The sequence below is a fragment of the Camelina sativa genome, chromosome 9 (assembly GCF_030686135.1).
Source record: "Camelina sativa cultivar CO46 ecotype springtype chromosome 9, ASM3068613v1".
NCBI classification, from domain to species: domain Eukaryota; kingdom Viridiplantae; phylum Streptophyta; class Magnoliopsida; order Brassicales; family Brassicaceae; genus Camelina; species Camelina sativa.
Window position 1 is genome coordinate 42,493,786 of NC_141888.1, and position 19,113 is coordinate 42,512,898.

General features: G+C 34.8%; 2 protein-coding genes and 1 pseudogene across 2 annotated transcripts; 1 reads left to right on the top strand and 2 right to left on the bottom strand.

Moving 5' to 3' along the window:
- Positions 1–3,539: 3,539 nt before the first annotated feature.
- LOC104714650 (lysophospholipid acyltransferase 2-like) lies at positions 3,540–6,111 on the bottom strand. The gene is made up of 8 exons (XM_010432080.3): positions 5,507–6,111; positions 5,365–5,420; positions 4,969–5,189; positions 4,460–4,868; positions 4,293–4,378; positions 4,142–4,205; positions 3,930–4,048; positions 3,540–3,849 (listed from the first exon to the last, which is right to left on the bottom strand). The coding sequence occupies exons 1-8, from the start codon at positions 5,809–5,811 to the stop codon at positions 3,712–3,714; spliced, it is 1,398 nt and encodes a 465-aa protein (XP_010430382.1). The 5' UTR covers positions 5,812–6,111; the 3' UTR covers positions 3,540–3,711.
- A 4,542-nt stretch (positions 6,112–10,653) lies between these two features.
- Positions 10,654–11,751, top strand: LOC104714656 (uncharacterized). Its single transcript, XM_010432085.2, has 4 exons — positions 10,654–10,792; positions 10,885–10,973; positions 11,111–11,395; positions 11,533–11,751. Exons 1-4 carry the CDS (start codon positions 10,775–10,777, stop codon positions 11,585–11,587), a joined length of 447 nt encoding a protein of 148 aa, XP_010430387.1. The 5' UTR covers positions 10,654–10,774; the 3' UTR covers positions 11,588–11,751.
- Positions 11,752–12,436: 685 nt separating this feature from the next.
- LOC147939392 (uncharacterized) lies at positions 12,437–14,042 on the bottom strand (annotated as a pseudogene).
- Positions 14,043–19,113: the final 5,071 nt, after the last annotated feature.

Genomic DNA, 19,113 nt, shown 5'->3' on the forward strand with positions numbered 1-19,113 from the left:
CGGACAATAAATTTTTTATATGCTGCACATATTAGATTGAATTTGTTATATAAATTTTAAGTATTAAAGAAAGAGATAAAATAATTTTAACACCCATATATTGATATATAGTTCTAGGTTATCAATAATAACATGTTACTGTTACCTTTTTTTTTTTTTTTTTTTTTGTGTGTGTGTGTGTGTGTTGGAACCGAAAATAGTATTACAGCAGTAACAACTGAACTCAAATCTTCGACTTAAAGTCAAGTTAAGTTAGCCTACACTAACACCATCTCCTCCACCAACACTAACAACTGGACATTCGGGTTAGAGACTATTGTAGTAACAATACAAAGTCTGTACACCACACAAGACAGAACTAACAATATTGTTAAAGCTGTAAAGAGAGGAACAAGACACGCCACAACTATTATAGTATTAATATATTAATTGTCCAGAAGATTATTATAGTATAATCGTAGTATAGTTATGTCAAGCCTCATCATTTTCTACATTATAATTTCAAATTTTTAACAAAAGAAAAGCAGATGACATGAGACTACAACTATTATAAGTATATTTAAAATTTCTTCTTTTGGCATCATACTACTATAGTATTATTGTTCAGAAGATCGATAAGGAAAGAGCAATATTTATGCATTTGTGTTTTATTTTATCTATCTTGATAGAGAGGAGACAACACATATCTTTCTCGATATCGCTGGGGTCCATTGACTTATCATTCCAAAATACTCCAATAGCAGCCAATTTTTAAGCTTTTTTTTTGGGTTACCAATTGTATTTTTTGTCCACTCTAAATGACGAGCCTTACTTTTACCATATGACTAATAATCACATCTTTCTATATTGTAAATTAAATCAGTGGACATAATATAAGTTCATATTCTATCTATGAATTGATGGGAGATAAGAGAATCTATGAAAATGTAATTTTCTTTTTGCTATTGTTTGTTTGTGGTAATATTATTTTGAAAAATAGTTGGCTATATATAGTTCGTTGTTTTACGCCTACTATAGTACATTGTGCTTTATGTACGAGATTGTTATAGAATCTATAGAAATTTCTTCTGGTTGATTTATTTATTGAGTGTGAATATTGGTGAAGTCGACATGAAAAGGTGACAATTTGTGTAGCCAATTTTATTTGTTTCCGTCCGTACTTACCTAAATTGTAAGATCCAAGTCATAGTAGGCGTAAAAGTTGTTTCTCTTTTAAATAGAAAAAGAAAATTATTACATCAAATCTGTGAATAATACATTGAATCTAGTATCGAAGTCTATTTAAAAATCATAATTTTCTACAAGATAATAATCAAATCAAATTGACATTCCACAATATGTGATTTAATTTCTGGTTTGCTAAGAACTCGTTGGCAAGTGGGTTTGCTAGTTTGTCTGTCCCTAGACTCACGGGTTTCATCATTACATACCCTATTGAAACAAATTTAGTAGATTACTATAATTTGTACTTCCAGTTATTATTATGAACTATATAAACGACAAATAGTTAAATAATGGAATATATGAAGTAGCAAAAAAACAAACAAAAGCATTAAAGTTGAATTGTTCCCAATACAAAATACAAATGGTTTGAGGGGAAAGTAAATTTCGTTCATCATGTATTAATAACTTAGCTTGTGACATGTAGACAAGGAGGAACCCTCCGAGGAATTGATCTCTCGTGCCAGCCTCATCTGCGTATCCTTTCAAGTTTCATCTTACGTACGGGAAATAGTTAGTGTTTATTATTTAGTACTATACCTAGAAAAAGCATGCATGTGAATGATGGGATGGGACGTGCCGATGTGACGTCATGCGTATCATGAGAGGTACGTTCTATAATAAGTATGAATGTAATTTGAAGATTAAGAGGGATAAAAAAAAAAAAAAAAGGCGTTTGGAAAGACGAAACCGGCTACCATGAGTATAAGAATTCTAGTAGAATGGTATAACATATATGTACTATATAGTACTAGTTGGAAGATATAACTTAAAGAGTATATATAAAATACTTGAATGGGTTTACATTCCTAAACCCAAAAAAATCTGATCCCAAACCTGAATGGATACCCAAACGCCTAGTCCTACCGCATGACACGGTCATTTAAATTACAAATATTCCAAGTTTCTAACTATGTAGTTTCAAGTGAACGATATATGTTTGTTGATCTTGACTACTTTAGTCTTTAGAAATACAGTCGTTTTGTACTTTTTGTCTTTTTACGTACGAAGCAATTATTCGAAACTTTAAAATCCCACTTTCTTTTTTCTTATATACATGACAGAAAAATGTTAGATTTTTTCTTTTTTTCGAGCTCATCGATTGACTGTATAAGAAGATATAGCCGAAATTTCGATTTATTAGCATGGACTTTGATTCTTTGAACGAGCAGAAAACTTTGAAATAATTATTTTGTCAACAACAAAAGAACAAGTAAATCGATAATTGCTAATATTAAGTTGTTATGGCTTTGTTGACTAAAAGTTAAAAGAAAGCAAAGTGGTGTTGCATATGGCCGACACGGTCTCTCTTTTCTTCTTTGTTGGTTCTTCATATCTCATTATAACTTTTCCATGCAGTTAATAAATCACTCATGAATTTTATTTAGTTTACTAATGGTTCGATCTTATTTTGGATTAATGATATCCAACCAATGCTCATTGATGTATTATATCATTCGGAACACCATAATGTTATGTAGTTTTGATGAGTGTAGATATGATATAATTTATAATTTGATTAAATCACACCAATATATATGTTCTAAAACCTGTTAGACGAGACCTAGCGGATGGCACCTAATCATATACGCACACTTTTCTGTGTTCAAATTGGCTAAACATGTCAAATAATTTGGTGACCGACCAAAGAACCCAAAAACTATTCTATAAAATGGAATATAGTTTTTGTTACAAGAATTTAGTAACGTGATTCACTTTGTACACATATACAAGTAAGTTCTCGACCATATATTTGATGTGACTTGATTTTATATGTAAGTAGAAGAGGCATATGGAAGTTCATAACTGCAAGATACACGAGAATTAAAAAGAATCAAGTTATAAATAAGTCAAGATGAACATATTTGTTGATATTTTAGCATTGCAATTCTTTAGTAAGTATTCGGAACTTTGTCTGCTTTCCAACTTACGACTGCTTGGTCTATCACTTGATGATTCTATCCTATTCAAGCTTTAATATTTTGAAAAATTGTACTTCTTTATAATATTCCCTCTGTTTCACAAGACTGCCACTTTATTCTTTATAATACTTCCTCTATTTCACAAAACTGTCACTTTATATTTTCAATGTGATTTTTAATATCAAATTTTCTAATTTATCTTTAACCTAAAGTTTTTTCTATTAAATTTAAATGATAAATTGCTTATTAAATAGGGATATATATGTATAATTCAAGTTTTTCTAAATTTATCTGTAATTGGTCAAAATAACACTCTTTGTGAAACAGAAAAAATAATACTAAAGGTTTATGAGTGAACATATTGGTCAAGTCGATATTTGGTACCATGCATTTTGGTTTAATCAAGAAACATAATTCAAATTTCGAGGAAAACAAATCAGAGTTTTGGTCAAAAATTGGGAAGAGAAGAATAAAATCAGATCTTAATTTCTCCTGTTATACATAAACGGTAAGAAAGAAAAACAAAACCAAAAAAAAAAAAAAACTTGCTGTTTTTTAAAAGACAACATTATTCTTCTTTTCTCGTCTTTGGTCTTACAGGCTTCACAGGAACTAAATAGCTGAGAAGAAGCACAGCGATAGGTATAACTGTTCCAATGTAATATACACTCTTGAAGGCAATGATTGTTTCGTGTAAGCTTAAAACCTGAATGTTACACACAAAAGAATGAGCGAACTGTTACAAGATACGCGAAAAAAACTGAGGGAAGAGTTTTGTTTGGTTACCATGAATCCGACTGATGAGTAATTGAGAACCACTACTGTGTAGAGGAAATTGATGAGAACCAAAACGTTTCTCAGCGTTGCCATTTTCGGAGGGATTGCTTGTTGCCATCGGTAAATAGCTGTTCAATGCAAAAGGAGAAGTTTCTTAGATACCATTTTACAGAACTAAAACAAAACAGAACATTAATAAGAGACGAAGGCGACTATCTTACCTTTCGAACCGTCGATCATTAATGCAGATTGCACAAAGAATATAATGTATCCAGGATACAGTCCCTGCAAAAAGAACAAGTAGAGCTTTTGATTACTTTCATTGGCACAAAAAGAATGGACCTTTGTGCACAAAAAGAAAAGAGCACTAACATGCCAGACAGCACTGACGGTTTGCGTAGCTAGCAACTGGAAGAAACCTGCTTTCTTCCCTGGTTTCACAATTCTCTCATATACATCTGCGTCAAAAAAGCACACAAACGGTTAAAAGGCTTATACACAATATGGCAATCTCTACGATCTCCTCATATGCAACTTACAGTGACGGAGCCACGTGCTGACTTGTATGTTCCAGTAAAGTGGAATCTGAACCGCACTCTTGGCAAGCTCAACCCCCAAAATATCAACATTCTTGGCACGATCCCATTTCGCCTTTGTTAGAGTTTCATCAGCCCAACCACTGAAACCCAAACCGGAGATAATAATGGAAGCCTCTGAAATAGACCATATGAAGTAATACTTCCAACGAGCAGTAAAACCCGCCATGTATTGATAACCAAGTCTCTTCCAGAATCCCCATTCTTGGTACACTGGTTCAGTAAACCGGGTTAACGGAAACTGAGGTACTAAGTAGAGATATAAAGCCATACAAATGGCAGCTTGAAATATAGCTCGAATCATTGCTCCATAAGGTGATGGTCGCTTTCCTTTTTCAGAAACACCCCAAATCTGAAATCCACACACAAACAAACAGACTCCAGTCACTCCATAAATCAAGAACATCACTTTTTCGATAAGGAATGTGAGAGAGAGAAAGAACAAAGCTTACTCCTTTCTGTTCAGTCCATTCAAGATAATCTTTCATTTCGAAAACAGGGCCAGCAAAATGGCTTCCACAACAAAGGCAATAACCAAAGTACTCAATTAAAGAAGGCATCCCAATCAAACGGTTCTTCTTCTGAGCCTCACGTAGACCTTCTTCTTTCAACACTCCATCGTTGTAATTTATCGAACACGAAATCACTTTCAACGTTAACACCATCAAAGCTCCTAACATACATACATACATTCATCACAACCAAAACTTCCAGTATTACAAAATCAAAGATTCCAAGACTGTAATCACAATCTGAATATGGTTCTTCCACAATGATTCAAAAGAGCTACAAAGATTCAAACTTTAAACAACACCCTAATAGTTTCACACTCAGCTAAAGAGAGTTACCAGTAGAGTCAATTCCACCTTCTTTCCAAGCATCACCACTCATATAAAACACATGACTACATACATAAAAACAAAACTTACGAATCATAAAAGGAGCAAGATTTAGAAACCAAAAAGCTTTAAAGTTTCAAACTTTTTTTACCAGCCAATGAGATAAGCGAAACCAAGGAAGAAAGTGATGAATCCAGACAAGGGTCGATAAATCGCCATTGAAGCGTAACCAATCGTCATTGGGACAAGGAAGTGAAGATTCGAAGAGAAGCCAAAGGAGAGATAAGAGAGGAAAGCACCAGACGCAGCTGCGTAGATGTGTTTACCGAGTCGACTCGGGACGAATCGCCATAAGAACGAGACTGGGATCGTCGCGACGAAACAGAGGAGGAAACGGAGGACTGCGACGGAGACGCCGATCGAGGCCGCCATGGAATCCATGTCTAACGATCCCATGGTGAAGTGAAGATTGTTGATTTTGGTGTGTCAAACTCTGACTGAGCTATGACGAAGACGACGAGAACATATGAATCAAATCGAATCTCTTCTGTAGGTCTCTCTTTTTTGTAGTTCGTGTGGGGGTTTTGGTTTCGATCTTGTTGACGAAAAGGTATATGTGCAGTTACGATAATACCCTCTGCTTTTTTTTTTTTTCATTCAATGTTTTATAACTAACAATGTTCTATTGTTCTTGGACATATCGAAAAACAAAAACACCTTATCTTGTAGGTCGATCTCATTTATGATCTTACCCACGATATACATTTTACAATTGAGAATTTTTGAGCTGAATAAACAAGTTTACAATGATTACTATCTATAAAACTTATGTAGTTAAAAAAAGTTACAAGAAAATTGAGTAGTATTTATGTTTTATAATGTTTCAAAAAAATATAATTATTCAGAGATTTATGGCCGAGACTAATCCCTGAGAAGATGTATCTTACATATAAACTTTTTCTTCGGGTATTCAAATGGGCCGTAAGCAAGAGCCCATATCCATGTGGTCACATAGTAAATAAGTAGCAATTATGTATCTGAGGAGAATTGATCTCTGGTCTGGACAAAAGGACAACTCTTCCAATCAGATGGGAACCACTAGCCCACCGCCATGTAAACTTGTTTATCAATTTGTAATTATTGTCAATTTACAATATTCATACAAGTGTTATAAGGAGTTGGTTATTTGTAACTCCTTAGTACACTTGTATGAACCACTAGCCCACTACCATGTAAACTTTTTTTCTTTCTGAAATGATCAAATTATCAATTTACATTTGAATTACAAGTGTTATAAAGAGTTGGTTATTTGAAGTAATAACATAAATATTTTCTTGAAAAAAAAATAGACATTAAATTTTAAAACTATAAAATAGTATTTACAAATATTATAACCAATTAAATAAAGATTGATTTATTTCTTATTGCTTTATAAATGCCAAAACTAAATATTTAGGAATTTTAATATTAGTTCATAATATAACTCAAATTCATGTCATTTTGAGGAATATCTGTAAAATATTAAAACTACATGATTGAGTAAAATATCTTGTATAGAAAAGTCATAATACTTCTCAAATCATCATAAGAAATAATTTAAGCTTCACACCAAAAAATAATAATAATAATTTAAGCAAACATAAATTTACAATCTAATTATATCATAGTAGATCATATCTGTGTAATTAAATATTATTCTATATACATGTAGCATATCACCTAAAATCTTATACTATAATTTGACATTTTACCTTGATAATTTTTATCTCCATCTATAAACTCAAACACATCTTCCTATATATATATATATATTTTTTTTTTTGGACAAACACATCTTCCTATATAAACACACATAAACCAAGCAATTAAACATCAACATTCACAATCCACACACAAAAAACTTGTACAATTACTAAAGATAAGTCTTTAAGAAAAGAAAAAAGAAATGATGAATACGAAGAGTGTAGCCATGTTGATGATGGTGTTGATGGTACTAATGGGAATGGAGAACGTTTTGGTTCACGCTCGTCATCATCATCATCGTCGTTCTCCTTCTCCTTCACCAGATTCTGACTCTCCTCCTCCTTCACCAAATTCTGACTCCCCTTCTCCTTCATCAGATTCTGACTCTCCTCCTCCTTCACCAGATTCTGACTCTCCTTCTCCTTCTCCTTCACCCGATTTAGGCGGAAAAGAAATATATTGTGTACTTGGTTGTTCTATTCATAAATGCTTTCTCCTAGGCATAATAAACTCAAGTAAGTTGGTTACTCTTACATATTAATTATGGATTGATCTATGTGTATTAACTAGCTTAATCATTTGAACAGTTTAAATGTTTGGCTCATACGTATTTTTTTGTGTTAAACCATTGATATTACAAGTTGTAGTTGTGAATCTAATAAAATTTATTTTCAAACACGAAAATTGAATATTATTATATATTTCATATTAAAATTTATGAATTTTTTTGGATATAAGTATAACTAATGATTTTTTTTTTTTTTTTAATTTTTTGTTCTTGGAAATTTCCGATGACAACAGACGATTGGAGCAAGTACGGCTCATGCATGAAAAAATGTTCGGAGAAATGCAATATGAACAACAAAAGCGATGATATATATGTCTAAAATTACTAAAGAGCAAATGATTGTTTGGCTTCTATAATATCATTTCATAATGTTTTCGTGAGACGTATAATAAAAATATAAGAGATATATAATAATAAGTAATAACTATTGATATTTTCTTTAAACAAGAGCATCGTATAGATCTCAACAAATTTAGTGTATCACCAAATAAGTATAAAGTTTTGATTAATTTACTTTTTTTTTTTTGAAAAACTAGAAAATGCAACGAAGAAGAATTCATATAATTAGTTATTAGAAAATGTAACGCAATGTTTTTTCTCTAGGTAGGCGTAGCTCCCAATTGTCACAAAAATCACGCCCACCTAACAAAATGTCCAAACATTGCGAGGCACACACCATAACGATCATGGTCCAACAAAATAAATATATGTGGTCCGCTTAAAAGTAAAACCAAAGTTTCATCATTTTGTGAAAATCGCATAAACCAAGAGACAGTTGAGAGCTCTGCTAAAAACTGTTTATTAAAATGTTGCGCGCGTGTACGTACAAAGATTTGTGTGAATTCTTTTTCACAGTTTTTATGTTTAAACAACATTATTTTTTTTCGTCGAAAATATATAATGCAAATGGTTGTTATTAAGAAAAGTAGAGATTAAAAAATGTTACTGGAATAAATTGACAGTAATAATGGTTTTCATTCCTCTTCAATTTGTTCATCTCTAGTTGAGCTAATTGTTTTATATATATGTTTTGTGGGGAAAATTAGAATAGGGTGGAATGGGATGAACATTTTTTATATTCATTTTTTTCTCAGTTAAAAAAATTAATTAAAAGAAGAGTTTTTTCCTTTTCTTTTTTTTTTTTTTTCTTTTTTCTTATTTTGTGTTCAAATATTTTTAGCCTTTGGTATTTTTTCTAGAAAAAAAGAAATTCAATCAATGGATGAGAGGTTTAATGTCTGGATGACTAAATATAAGATGCCATTTGAATTTTTCTCCATTCTTAGTTACAAAATAGTAAATAGTAAATAGTCTTGATCCTAAATAGTAAATACTAAATAGTCTCATCCTCTCTGCGTATATATATAAATCAATCTTTCTCTTTTTTTTTTTTTTTTTTGGTTTTACCATAATCAGATCTTTCTCTTTAACCCAGCTTCTTAATTAACTCTTAAGTCTCTGGAGGAAAAAAAAGATGATGAACACAAAGAGTGTAGCCATGTTAATGATGGTGATGATGGTACTAATGGGAATGGAGAATATTCTGGTTCACGCAAATCATCACCATCACTCTCCTTCTCCTTCACCAGATTCTGATGTTTATTCAGTATCTCATGCAGCTTCACCAAAGCGAAGCACAGAAGAAGCAATTTGTATTCTTGATTGTATGATTTATCAGTGCCACCGTGGCAAAAACGCAAGTAAGTAAATATTACTTATGGATAGATCTATGTGTATAAACTAGCTTACTCCTTTTCTTGAACGGTTTAAATGTCTAGCTCATACGTATATTTTTTTTGTGTGTTAAAACTACTGATATTACATGTTGTGGTTGTGAATCTAATAAATTATCTTTTCAAACACGAAAACTTTATATATATATATATATATATATATATATATATACGTAATATTTAACTAAACCCATCATTTTTTTTTTGGGAATTTTGCGATGATAACAGAGCCAGGGGATCCGAAATGGTTAAGCGCATGCGTGAGCGGTTGTGTGAACAGTGAGACATGCAAAAGGAAGAACAGAAGCAATGATGTGCATGCCTAAATAACTAATTAGGCCATCACAAATTCACAATGGGAGAGTCTCTCCACCGTCTCTCAAATATATAAAATTATTATTTTAATATTTAATTAATTTTTATTTATTATGTGATTATATAACTAATAAGAAGCTGAAATTTTTTTTAAAAAATTTAAAAACATCTCCAGTTTGAAGAGTTTGAACGACAGTAGTCTCTTTCCTTTTTTTTTTTTTTTTATTGTTTTATTGGTTTTTAATAAGAGTTTCTGGTGTCTCTTAAAAAGCAAATGAGTGTTTGGCTCTTATTAGTACTGTATGTTTTGATTTTGTTAATTAATTTCTCAGCAGATGTATCTTCTCATAATGTTTTTTGTGAGATGTAATAAATATATGAGATTTAATAAACATTGACATTTTCTTTAAACAATAGAACACATCGTAGATCTCACAAATTTAGTGTATCACTACATAAATTATAAAGTTTTCGATTAATTTACTATCAAATAACTAGAAAATGCAACAAAGTACATGCAATGATTTTGGTACAAAAACCACCTCGCTAAACAAAATGTTGTAGGTAAAACCGTAGATATATATTGCGACTTGCGAGACACACACCATAGCGATCAATCCAACAAAATGGTTTGTGTTTTATAACTTTTTTGAAAACCTTGAGAGCATATCATCCACGCATCCGATCCGTTAAAAACTATCAGTGTTTGAGATATGCCGAACACAACGTTACGCTTATATAGTTTTTTTTTTCCATATATATATAACCAACCTAGAAATTAGATACATTTTTTTATTGGTGTTTAAATATTGTAGCCTTTAACATTTTATAAAAATAAAGAAACTCAATCAATGGATAAGGTTTAATGTCTGCAACATGGCTAAATATAAGATGCCATTTGAATTTTTCTCCATTTTTGGTTACAAAGATCCTAAATAGTCTCATCCTCACTTTGTATATAAATCAATCTTTCTCTTTGTTTTTTTTTTTGGTTTTACTATAATCAAAATCTTTCTCTTGAAGCTTCGTAAGTATCCTCAGCATATTAATTTTTACCGAGATGGCTTTCAGAATTACCGTAAGTTTTGTTTTCTTGACCATTCTAATGTAGTTAAATGTTAATTATATTTACATTTTGAACATGTCTATTATTTTTTATTTTATTTTTAGAGCCAATTGCGACCGGTCGGAAACCAAATTGGTGGCTCTCGTCGTTTCGCAACCACAGTCGCCGATGGCGCCAAACAAACATATAACAAGTAAATAAGAAATACTAAATATATGGTTTCAGTTTCAGTATTTACATTTGTATCGTATAGAGTATGTAACAAAAGGTTGACTCCATAACCGTTTTTAGTTTGATCAATATGGAGTGTTTTTTTATGTTTCAATATAGGTTCTCTGTAACGGGAGATTTTGCACCAGTGGCTATAATAGGAGGTTTTGTTGGTTTAACGGTGCTAATGGCCGGACATAGCCTGAAGCAGCAGCTTGTGCATGCTCCGGCAATCAGTACAAGAAAGAACAGAAGAGCGGCTGTAGCTGAGGTCGATGATCCAGAGAATTGTGTTTCCTCCGCTGACAAATTCATCAACAAGTCTTGGCTACGTAAAGTAGGTCAGATTCAAGATAAGTCTAAAGCAATCTTATCTGATCCCACCCGACCCAACCCATACACCACGTATGTTCTAAACATCACCTCTCTTCAATTTTTTTCTTTTCTTTCTATAACTATATATTATATAATTGAATAGATGACATATATTGTAAAAACTCACTAGAAAAACTCAATTCTGTCTTTTGTTTATGTGTGCATAGGCCTCGAAATGCAGAGACCTTGAACTCCGTTGGTGTGGCTCCAAAGGGAATCTGAAAACTTTCTTAAGAGTCGAACAAGATTTGGCTTTTTTTTTTTGCTTTCGAATAAAAAGTCTCAGTTATGTTTTCTAATTTCTTTGTTCTAATTAAACTGTACTGTACATATAAAATAATCTCTTTGAGCTTGTTTCAAATAAAGTTGCTTTCTTTTTCTTCCTAGTTCTTTCTCCTTTTTTACATTTATCAGACGCCTTTTGAAGTTTAAAATCCTATTCAAGACTTGCATTACTGATGTTGTGGTTGCCCCTTCTCTAGAGATATATGAAACTGATTTAGGAAAGCATATCGAGAAAGCTTTTGTCCAATCTCCCTTCATGCAACATATTGGTCACCAAGCCAATGGTTGAAGCATCTCCAGCAAACCCCTGACTCCTCATTTCTTTAATGAGTTCTACTGACGCAGCTTTGTCACCATCTCTAAGGCGCGCCCTGATCAGTGTATTATACGTACCGCTATCTGGAAGAGGCCCATTATCTTTCATTTTTTTGAACAAGGTATCTGCTTCCTGTAGTAAGCGTTTACTACACAAGCCTGCGATCATGGTATTGTAGGTTACAACATTAGGTTTCACTCCTTTGAGGCTGAGGCTACGAAATAAATCCCACGCTTCTCCCACCCTACCAGCCTTGCACATCCCATCAATCATAGTAGTATATGTAAAAATATCAAGTTCCAGTTTACTCTTTTGCATATACTCGAATACCACCAATGCCTTCTCTATCTTCCCGTTCCTACAAAGCCCATCTAATAAGATGTTGTACGTCATAAGACTTATTAAATGTTCACCATCTCCTCATCAACCCAAGCCTGAGATCATTGAAGTGTAGGTTACAACATCAGGCTTCATTCTTTTATGGCTGAGGGTACAAAATAGATCCCACCCATCTTCCACATTCCCAGCCTTGCACATCCCTTCAATCATAATATTAAATGTGACGATATTAAGTTCCATTTTACTCTTTTGCATGTCCTTGAATATGACCAATGCTGTTTCTAGCTTCCCGTTATTACAAAGCCCATCTAATAAGATGTTGTACGTCATAAGACTGGCAGGCACACGATCAGAAACCATCTGTTTGAATACCATTTGGGCATATTCAGAGTCGCCATCCTGAAAAAACCCTTGGATAAGAGTGGTGTAAGTGACTGTGTCTCCAATCAATCCCCTTTGAGACATCTCGTGGAAGAGTCCCATAGCATCATCTACCCTTTTACACTTGCAAAATCCCTTTACAAGAGTACTATATGTCACTACGATTGGGAGGCAATCCTTGGTAACCATGAAATCAAACATATGCTTAGCCTCGTCAAGTCGATCGTGCATACAAAACCCATTGATCAACGAATTGTAAGTGAAAATATCAGGATGTAATGATCTTCGGATCATCTCCTCGTACAACTTTTCCGCCTCTACAAGCTTCCCTTCTTTTACAAACGCATCGATCAATGCATTGAAGGTGACCACATCAGGGTTGATTTTCTTCTCAATCATATCTCTAAGTAATCTAGAGGCATCACTCCATCTTCCGTAATTACAAAGGCAGCTTATGAGGGAGTTGTATGAATAAACATCTGGTCTTGTGCCTTTGCTTTCCATTTCGTTGAACAGGTTTAGAGCATCGTCCACTTGTTTGTATTTGCAAAGACCATCAATGACTGTGCTGTAGATGACTACATTCGCCTCTATTTGCCCTTTCTCCATCTTGTTGAGCAAAGTTAAAGCCAAATCGGTATCACCTCTCTTACATAATCCATTAACCACCACACCATAAGTAAACAGATCTGGTTGACAACCTTTCACAACCATTCTGTCCACTAAAGCCACTGCTTCTGAAGCTCTGTTGTGAAGGAAAAGGCCATGGATTAGAGTGTTGAATGTGAAGGTATCAGGTTGATAACCCATTGCCACCATCTGATCAACCAAAGCTACGGCATCCCAAATCCTATTCCCGTGACAAAAACCATTGAGCAGCGAGTTAAGCGTGACAACATTGGGCTCATAACCGAGTTTCATCATCTTCCCCAAAATAGCTAAAGCAAGAGAGAGTTGAGAAGAGCGGCAGAAACAGTTTATGAGAATACTGTATGTATAGAGACTGTGTGAAATCCCCAGCTTCTGCATCTTCTCCCCCAAGGAGATGACAACATCGAACTTTTTCATTTTGGCAATAGCACTCAACAATTTACTGAAATCAACAATGGAAGGTAAGGGACGAGACTTGACCATCTCACTGAACAGATCAACATCATCGTCTAGCTTCAAATCATGTAACACATTTCTACTCAATTTCTCTCTGTAATCATAACTAGTACTCGTCGTGGTACCAGAGAAACCTCGACAGACACCGGAAAGGGAAAACGAAGGAGACACAGTTGCAGGATTACCTTTATCCACAAGAAGACTCCGATGAGCGAATCTCTTAGCCGTAATCGAAATCGCAAACTTCATCTTCTCCAATTTTGTTTGCTTCAAGTGAGACTAATTAGGTCTCTTCGCAAACGAGTAGAGTCATAGTGACTCCTGAAGCCGGTTTAGTAGATCTAATGCCGGTTTAGTACTTTTATCGATCTTCATTCTTTGGTATTTGCTTTGTAAACTGTATATAGTTACAAAAAAAAAAAAAAAGGGAATCAGAAAAATAAATATAGATGCTCGCCAAAAATTGTGAAACAGGTTCATAATAATGTACTTAATCAAGCTAGAACCTCGATGTCTGCTGCCTCTACCTTAACCGAATCTCCCGCCGGACCGCCACCTGATGAGCCAGATAGGGAGTGGGTGTACACGTGCGAGGCGTGTACTAGGCTCAGAAACCAGTAGGATGCTGGGGTGTAAGGGAAGTTTTTTTTTTGGGGTGTAAGTGTAAAGGGTTGGATGATTTCTTTTTGGTATCTAGACTTAACCATGTTGTTGTTGTCTAGGATCCGAACCCTTAGTATTTTCGGCTAGGATGGTGTAGAACTTGTGTAGCTTTTTCAATCGGTTTGTAAAAAGCACCTTATGTTCTCTAGCCGTGGTTGTGGTGTTGTGCTATATAAAACTTATGCTAATCCTTGCTTGTTTTATCACTTGCTTTTGTTGCTTAAGTTTTATAGGTTTGCATAGTTAATATATTGCATAAGTATTTGCATGATTAACTTGCACGCGATCGATGAGGATTCACGTAAGACACCACTAAACACGATCAGACAAAAGAGAAGAAGCTCAAGAAAGAGCAGGAGAGAATTTGACCCGGCCAGAACAGCCAGTTTGAGCCAATTATTGAAAGATGGAGAAGAGAAAAGAAAAGAAATGATGAGGAAGGTTCAGTCGAAGGCAAAGAAAGTCAAGGAGGAAAGAGTAGTGCAAATCAATTGACAATGGCGAAATTAAAGAGGTCAAAAAAAATATATATATATGACTAGAAAAGTGCAAGAAATTAGTGCATGGTCCAAGAGTAGGACAAAAAGGATGCAAGAAGATAATACGTGAAAGAAGAACGGTTTATGAATAGACAAAGAGGGTGCAAGAAAATAATCAGCGGCAAAAGAAACAGCATTTCTATGCTAAGGGGCAAAATATGGGCAAAGATATCAAGCCAAACTTCAGAGTATGAGAGTCGAGGAAGAAGTTTGAAGTGGAATTCAAAGTAAGTTGGGAAGAGGTTATGGGGAGTGCAAAATAAATTTGGGCGTGAAGCTAAAGAAATTGGAAAGTTGAAATCCCAAGGAGCGTGAAGCTAAAGGAATTAGAAGAGATGGAATCCAAAGGAGCGTGAGGCTCAGGAAATTGGAGAAGTTAAAACCTTAAGGAAGGCAAGGTTAAATGAATTGGAGAAAGAAGATTGTTGGTAAAGAGATGTGAAGAGCCAGAGGGGCAAAACGCAGCAAAAAGCAGCAAATAATGTGTTGGGAAGAATAAGAGGTTGTACGGTAAATGTATCGAGACATTGGAAGGAATCAAGCTATAAATTGAAGGAGAAAAAAAAAGAGTCAGGAACAAGCTGAAGAAAGAGAAGCATTGAGCTAAGAAGTTAAAGTAGCGAATAAGCCATGGTGCATCGCGATAAAGGCCCTAGTGTTTAAAGAACATAAGGATTCAAGAGGAGCCAAGTATATGTTGGAGATGGAGAAGTTTTCCAAGAAGCATAAGCATCGGGTCCGAGTGCTTAAGTGAAACGGTGTTATAGGCGTGGTATAAGATGTTGGAGAGGAGATAGCCAAGCAAAGGAGGTTTCGGTGAAAATAAGAAGGTGATGGCAATCACAAGATAGTGGTACCTTTGTAAAGAAGTAGTAACACCACCAAGAGAAGGAGAAGGCGTGAGAATTCGGGGACGAATTCTTATAAGGGTGGGAGAATGTAGTGACCCTCACCAGGAGTAGAAATCTTAAAATGAAAGATCAGAGAAATGGCCCGAAAAAGACGTAAGAAAGAAGAAGAAGGAAAACAAAAGGGAATGGTCAAGAGAAGCCCGAGAAAATATTCGTAAGTTGGACAATGGCCGAGCCAAAGACCGGAGTAACCGGATGTACGACCGAGACCCTAAGACCGATCAGGAGTCAGAAGAATGGGCCGAGAAGGTCGAGGAAAGTTGGTCAAGAAAATGGGCCGAGAAGGTCGAGGAAAGTTGGTCGAGAAAATTTGTCGAGGATCGAAGGAATTGCCGAGTACTAGAGAAAATTTGTCGAGGATCGAAGGAGTTGCCGAGTACTCGAGAAAATTTGTCGAGGATCGAAGGAGTTGCCGAGTATTCGAGAAAATTTGTCGAGGATCGAAGGAGTAACCGAGTACTCGAGAAAATTTGTCGAGGATCAAAGGAGTTGCCGAGTACTCGAGAAAATTTGTCGAGGATCGAAGGAGTTGCCGAGTACTCGAGAAAATTTGTCGAGGATCGAAGGAGTTGCCGAGTACTCGAGAAAATTGTCGAGAGCCCAAGAAATTTTGCCGATGACCCGAGAAAGAGTGTCGAGATGTCCGTGACGCGTAGTCGAAGGTGCCGGACGAAGGATCGAGTATTTGGGGAGAAAATTCTTTTTCTCAAGATTCTGACCAATGAGAAGTAAGAAAAGTGGGAAGATTATTTTATTTAAGGTGGAGTTAGTGGAAGGATTAAAAAATTAAGGAGATTAAGGAGATAGTGGGAGGATTAACTTAATCAAGCTGATTAAGAGGATTTGGCGGAGTCCTATTGGCTGAGAGCTAAGATTAAGCCTTGATTAAGTGACATGCACTAATAAGAAGCTTTACATGCACTAATGGAGGAGTTTTCATGCACTAATACAAGGGGGATTAGTGGATTAATGGCGAGCTCCCATTGGAGGTGGGATTCATGCAGCACATGCAAGGGGTGTAGGTGACACTTGTCGAAGGGCATTAAGGAAGAAGCCTCGAAATTTTGCCTATAAATACAAGGCAAACGATTTCATTTGGGTGTTTAGCACAAAAACACTCAAAAGCTCTTAAGTTATTTCGAGAGAGAAATAAGAAGAGATCATCGAGAGAGAAAGAGATCATCGACATTGTGTCGAAGTGATTTTTGAGAAAGAGGTCGAGAACGATCGAGAGAGAGATCGAAGGAGAGGCGTTGGTGTCAAAGAGTTGGTTGTGGATCGAGGTGATCAAGAGGAGAAGCTGTCTGATCGTGAGGTGCAGTGAAGTCCGAGGGAAAATTCATCGACGCGTAAAGGTGAGTCTGTGGTAAGCATGTAGAGTCGCTTTTTTTTTTTGTTGCGGTTAAAGGATATTGCATGCATGCGAGAATAAGTTGATTGGCATGGTGAATAAGGGGGATTCACTTGACGTGCGGTTAATGAAGAGATTGGGTAAATTAAACTCTTAAAAGGTGGTTTAAGAGTTACATGCATGATCGAACCTAGAGGGATTTGAAAATATTAAGCTTGGCTTAAAATCGGGTTCATGCATGAATTGGTAAGTAAAGTGGATTGCATGTTGATGCATAAAAATTTGGTTGAGATTGATCGCATGCGTGAGTTGGATATAAGGGATGTAAGTGGTTAAAGCGACTGAATCTACATGCGAGAAGTGGGTTTGAATGGTTTAAGCATGAAGGGTGCATGCATGTAGAATAATCTTAAAGTTGCTTGATTTACTTTCTTGCTTCTTGTTGATTATTCTATGTTAGTTTTCTTGCGTGATATAAAGCTGGAGTGCTTGGTATATCACGGCTTGAATTGAGGATGATGTGTGTGTGGTGGTAGCTTAGTCTCTTGAATTCGTTTCTTGAGTCTTAGCTAGTAAAGTATCGATCCGCTGTTCCAATTATTAGTGTCACGCGTGAGTTCCCGAAGACCACTCGCGCGGGGATACTGTCACGGCTGGCTAGCTACCGGCGTGACTGCTGCATGACGATGTGGCTTGAGTGTGTATGGGCTCATGCTGGTGACCTGTGTGGTCTCGGCATGGAGCAGGTGTTGGAATGGAACAGAGTATCGAAGGGCCCTAGGTGTAAAGAGTCTAGAGTATTCAAGTGTTCCTTGTTTATGTCTAGTCGTCTTTGCATGTTGCGTGTTGCGTGTTGCGTGTGGTCTAAGAGTCTACGGTATTTCAAGTATACTAGACGTCTTAGCAAGTGGGTCTAAGTAAGAGTCTAAAGTGTTCTTTAGTCGTCTTGCTTGGTGAGTAGCGAGTCGAGATCTTCCGAGTTGGTTCGTAGTGATCGAATCTGCCTCGCTTGGTTGTGGTTTGTTTTGCTTCCGCTAAAGCTTCCAATTAAGACCCGTGCTACAGCACGGGTTGAAATTTATTTTATTTATATTGTATTTTTTATATAAAATATAATTTATGTTATTGTTCTTAAAAGGTTTTTTTAGATAAAATATTATGCAATAAAATCATATGCTAAATATGAAGGTTTGAAAAAAATACATATTTTGTAAGTTTTATATTGTTAATGATTCTAGATAAGTACCCGTGCTATAACAATGGTTAAATTTTATTTCGTAATCTAACTTGTAACCCACTATTTAACTTGTAACTAATCAATCTATCAATTTCGTAATCTATCTTTGGTTAACGTTGTGTCAATTTGTGGAAATTAAATTTGTAATATTGTGTTTAAAAATCTTTGGAAACAACGTGATATATGACTAAAATCTTCCAAAAATACAGTTTGGAATGTCCATGATTTTATTTGTTACCATTAATATAGTATCAATTATCAATTTGGAATATCCCTTATATTTAGGTGTAACCATTAATATTAATAAATGGATCATTAGTCTATAACCTATCTATAACCTATCTATAACCTATTTGTAACCATTTATTAAAATTATAAAGGGGAAAAAAGCTTAAAAATACCTCATCTATTTTTTATCTGGAAGTTTAATACCTCGTCTTTTTTGGTTGGAAGAAAAATACCTCATTTAATTAAAACGTGTGATTTAATACTCAAACTAATAAATTTTGTTAGTTTCATACTTACGATTTTTTGACAAAAATAAAATTCCGTTTTTACCCTTACTATATCAATTAATAATTAATTTTAAATGATTTGGTATTAATTTATAATTTTATTT

What these genes read in the sequence shown, in the direction of transcription:
- LOC104714650 (XM_010432080.3), bottom strand. Translation starts at nt 5,811, where the DNA reads ATGGGATCGTTAGACATGGATTCCATGGCGGCCTCGATCGGCGTCTCC. An exon ending in AATGGACTGAACAGAAAGGA is followed by an intron (nt 4,869 to 4,968) that starts GTAAGCTTTGTT and finishes TGTGGATTTCAG; the next exon opens with ATTTGGGGTGTTTCTGAAAA. An exon ending in ACTCATCAGTCGGATTCATG is followed by an intron (nt 3,850 to 3,929) that starts GTAACCAAACAA and finishes TGTAACATTCAG; the next exon opens with GTTTTAAGCTTACACGAAAC.
- LOC104714656 (XM_010432085.2), top strand. An exon ending in GCCAAACAAACATATAACAA is followed by an intron (nt 10,974 to 11,110) that starts GTAAATAAGAAA and finishes GTTTCAATATAG; the next exon opens with GTTCTCTGTAACGGGAGATT. An exon ending in CGACCCAACCCATACACCAC is followed by an intron (nt 11,396 to 11,532) that starts GTATGTTCTAAA and finishes ATGTGTGCATAG; the next exon opens with GCCTCGAAATGCAGAGACCT.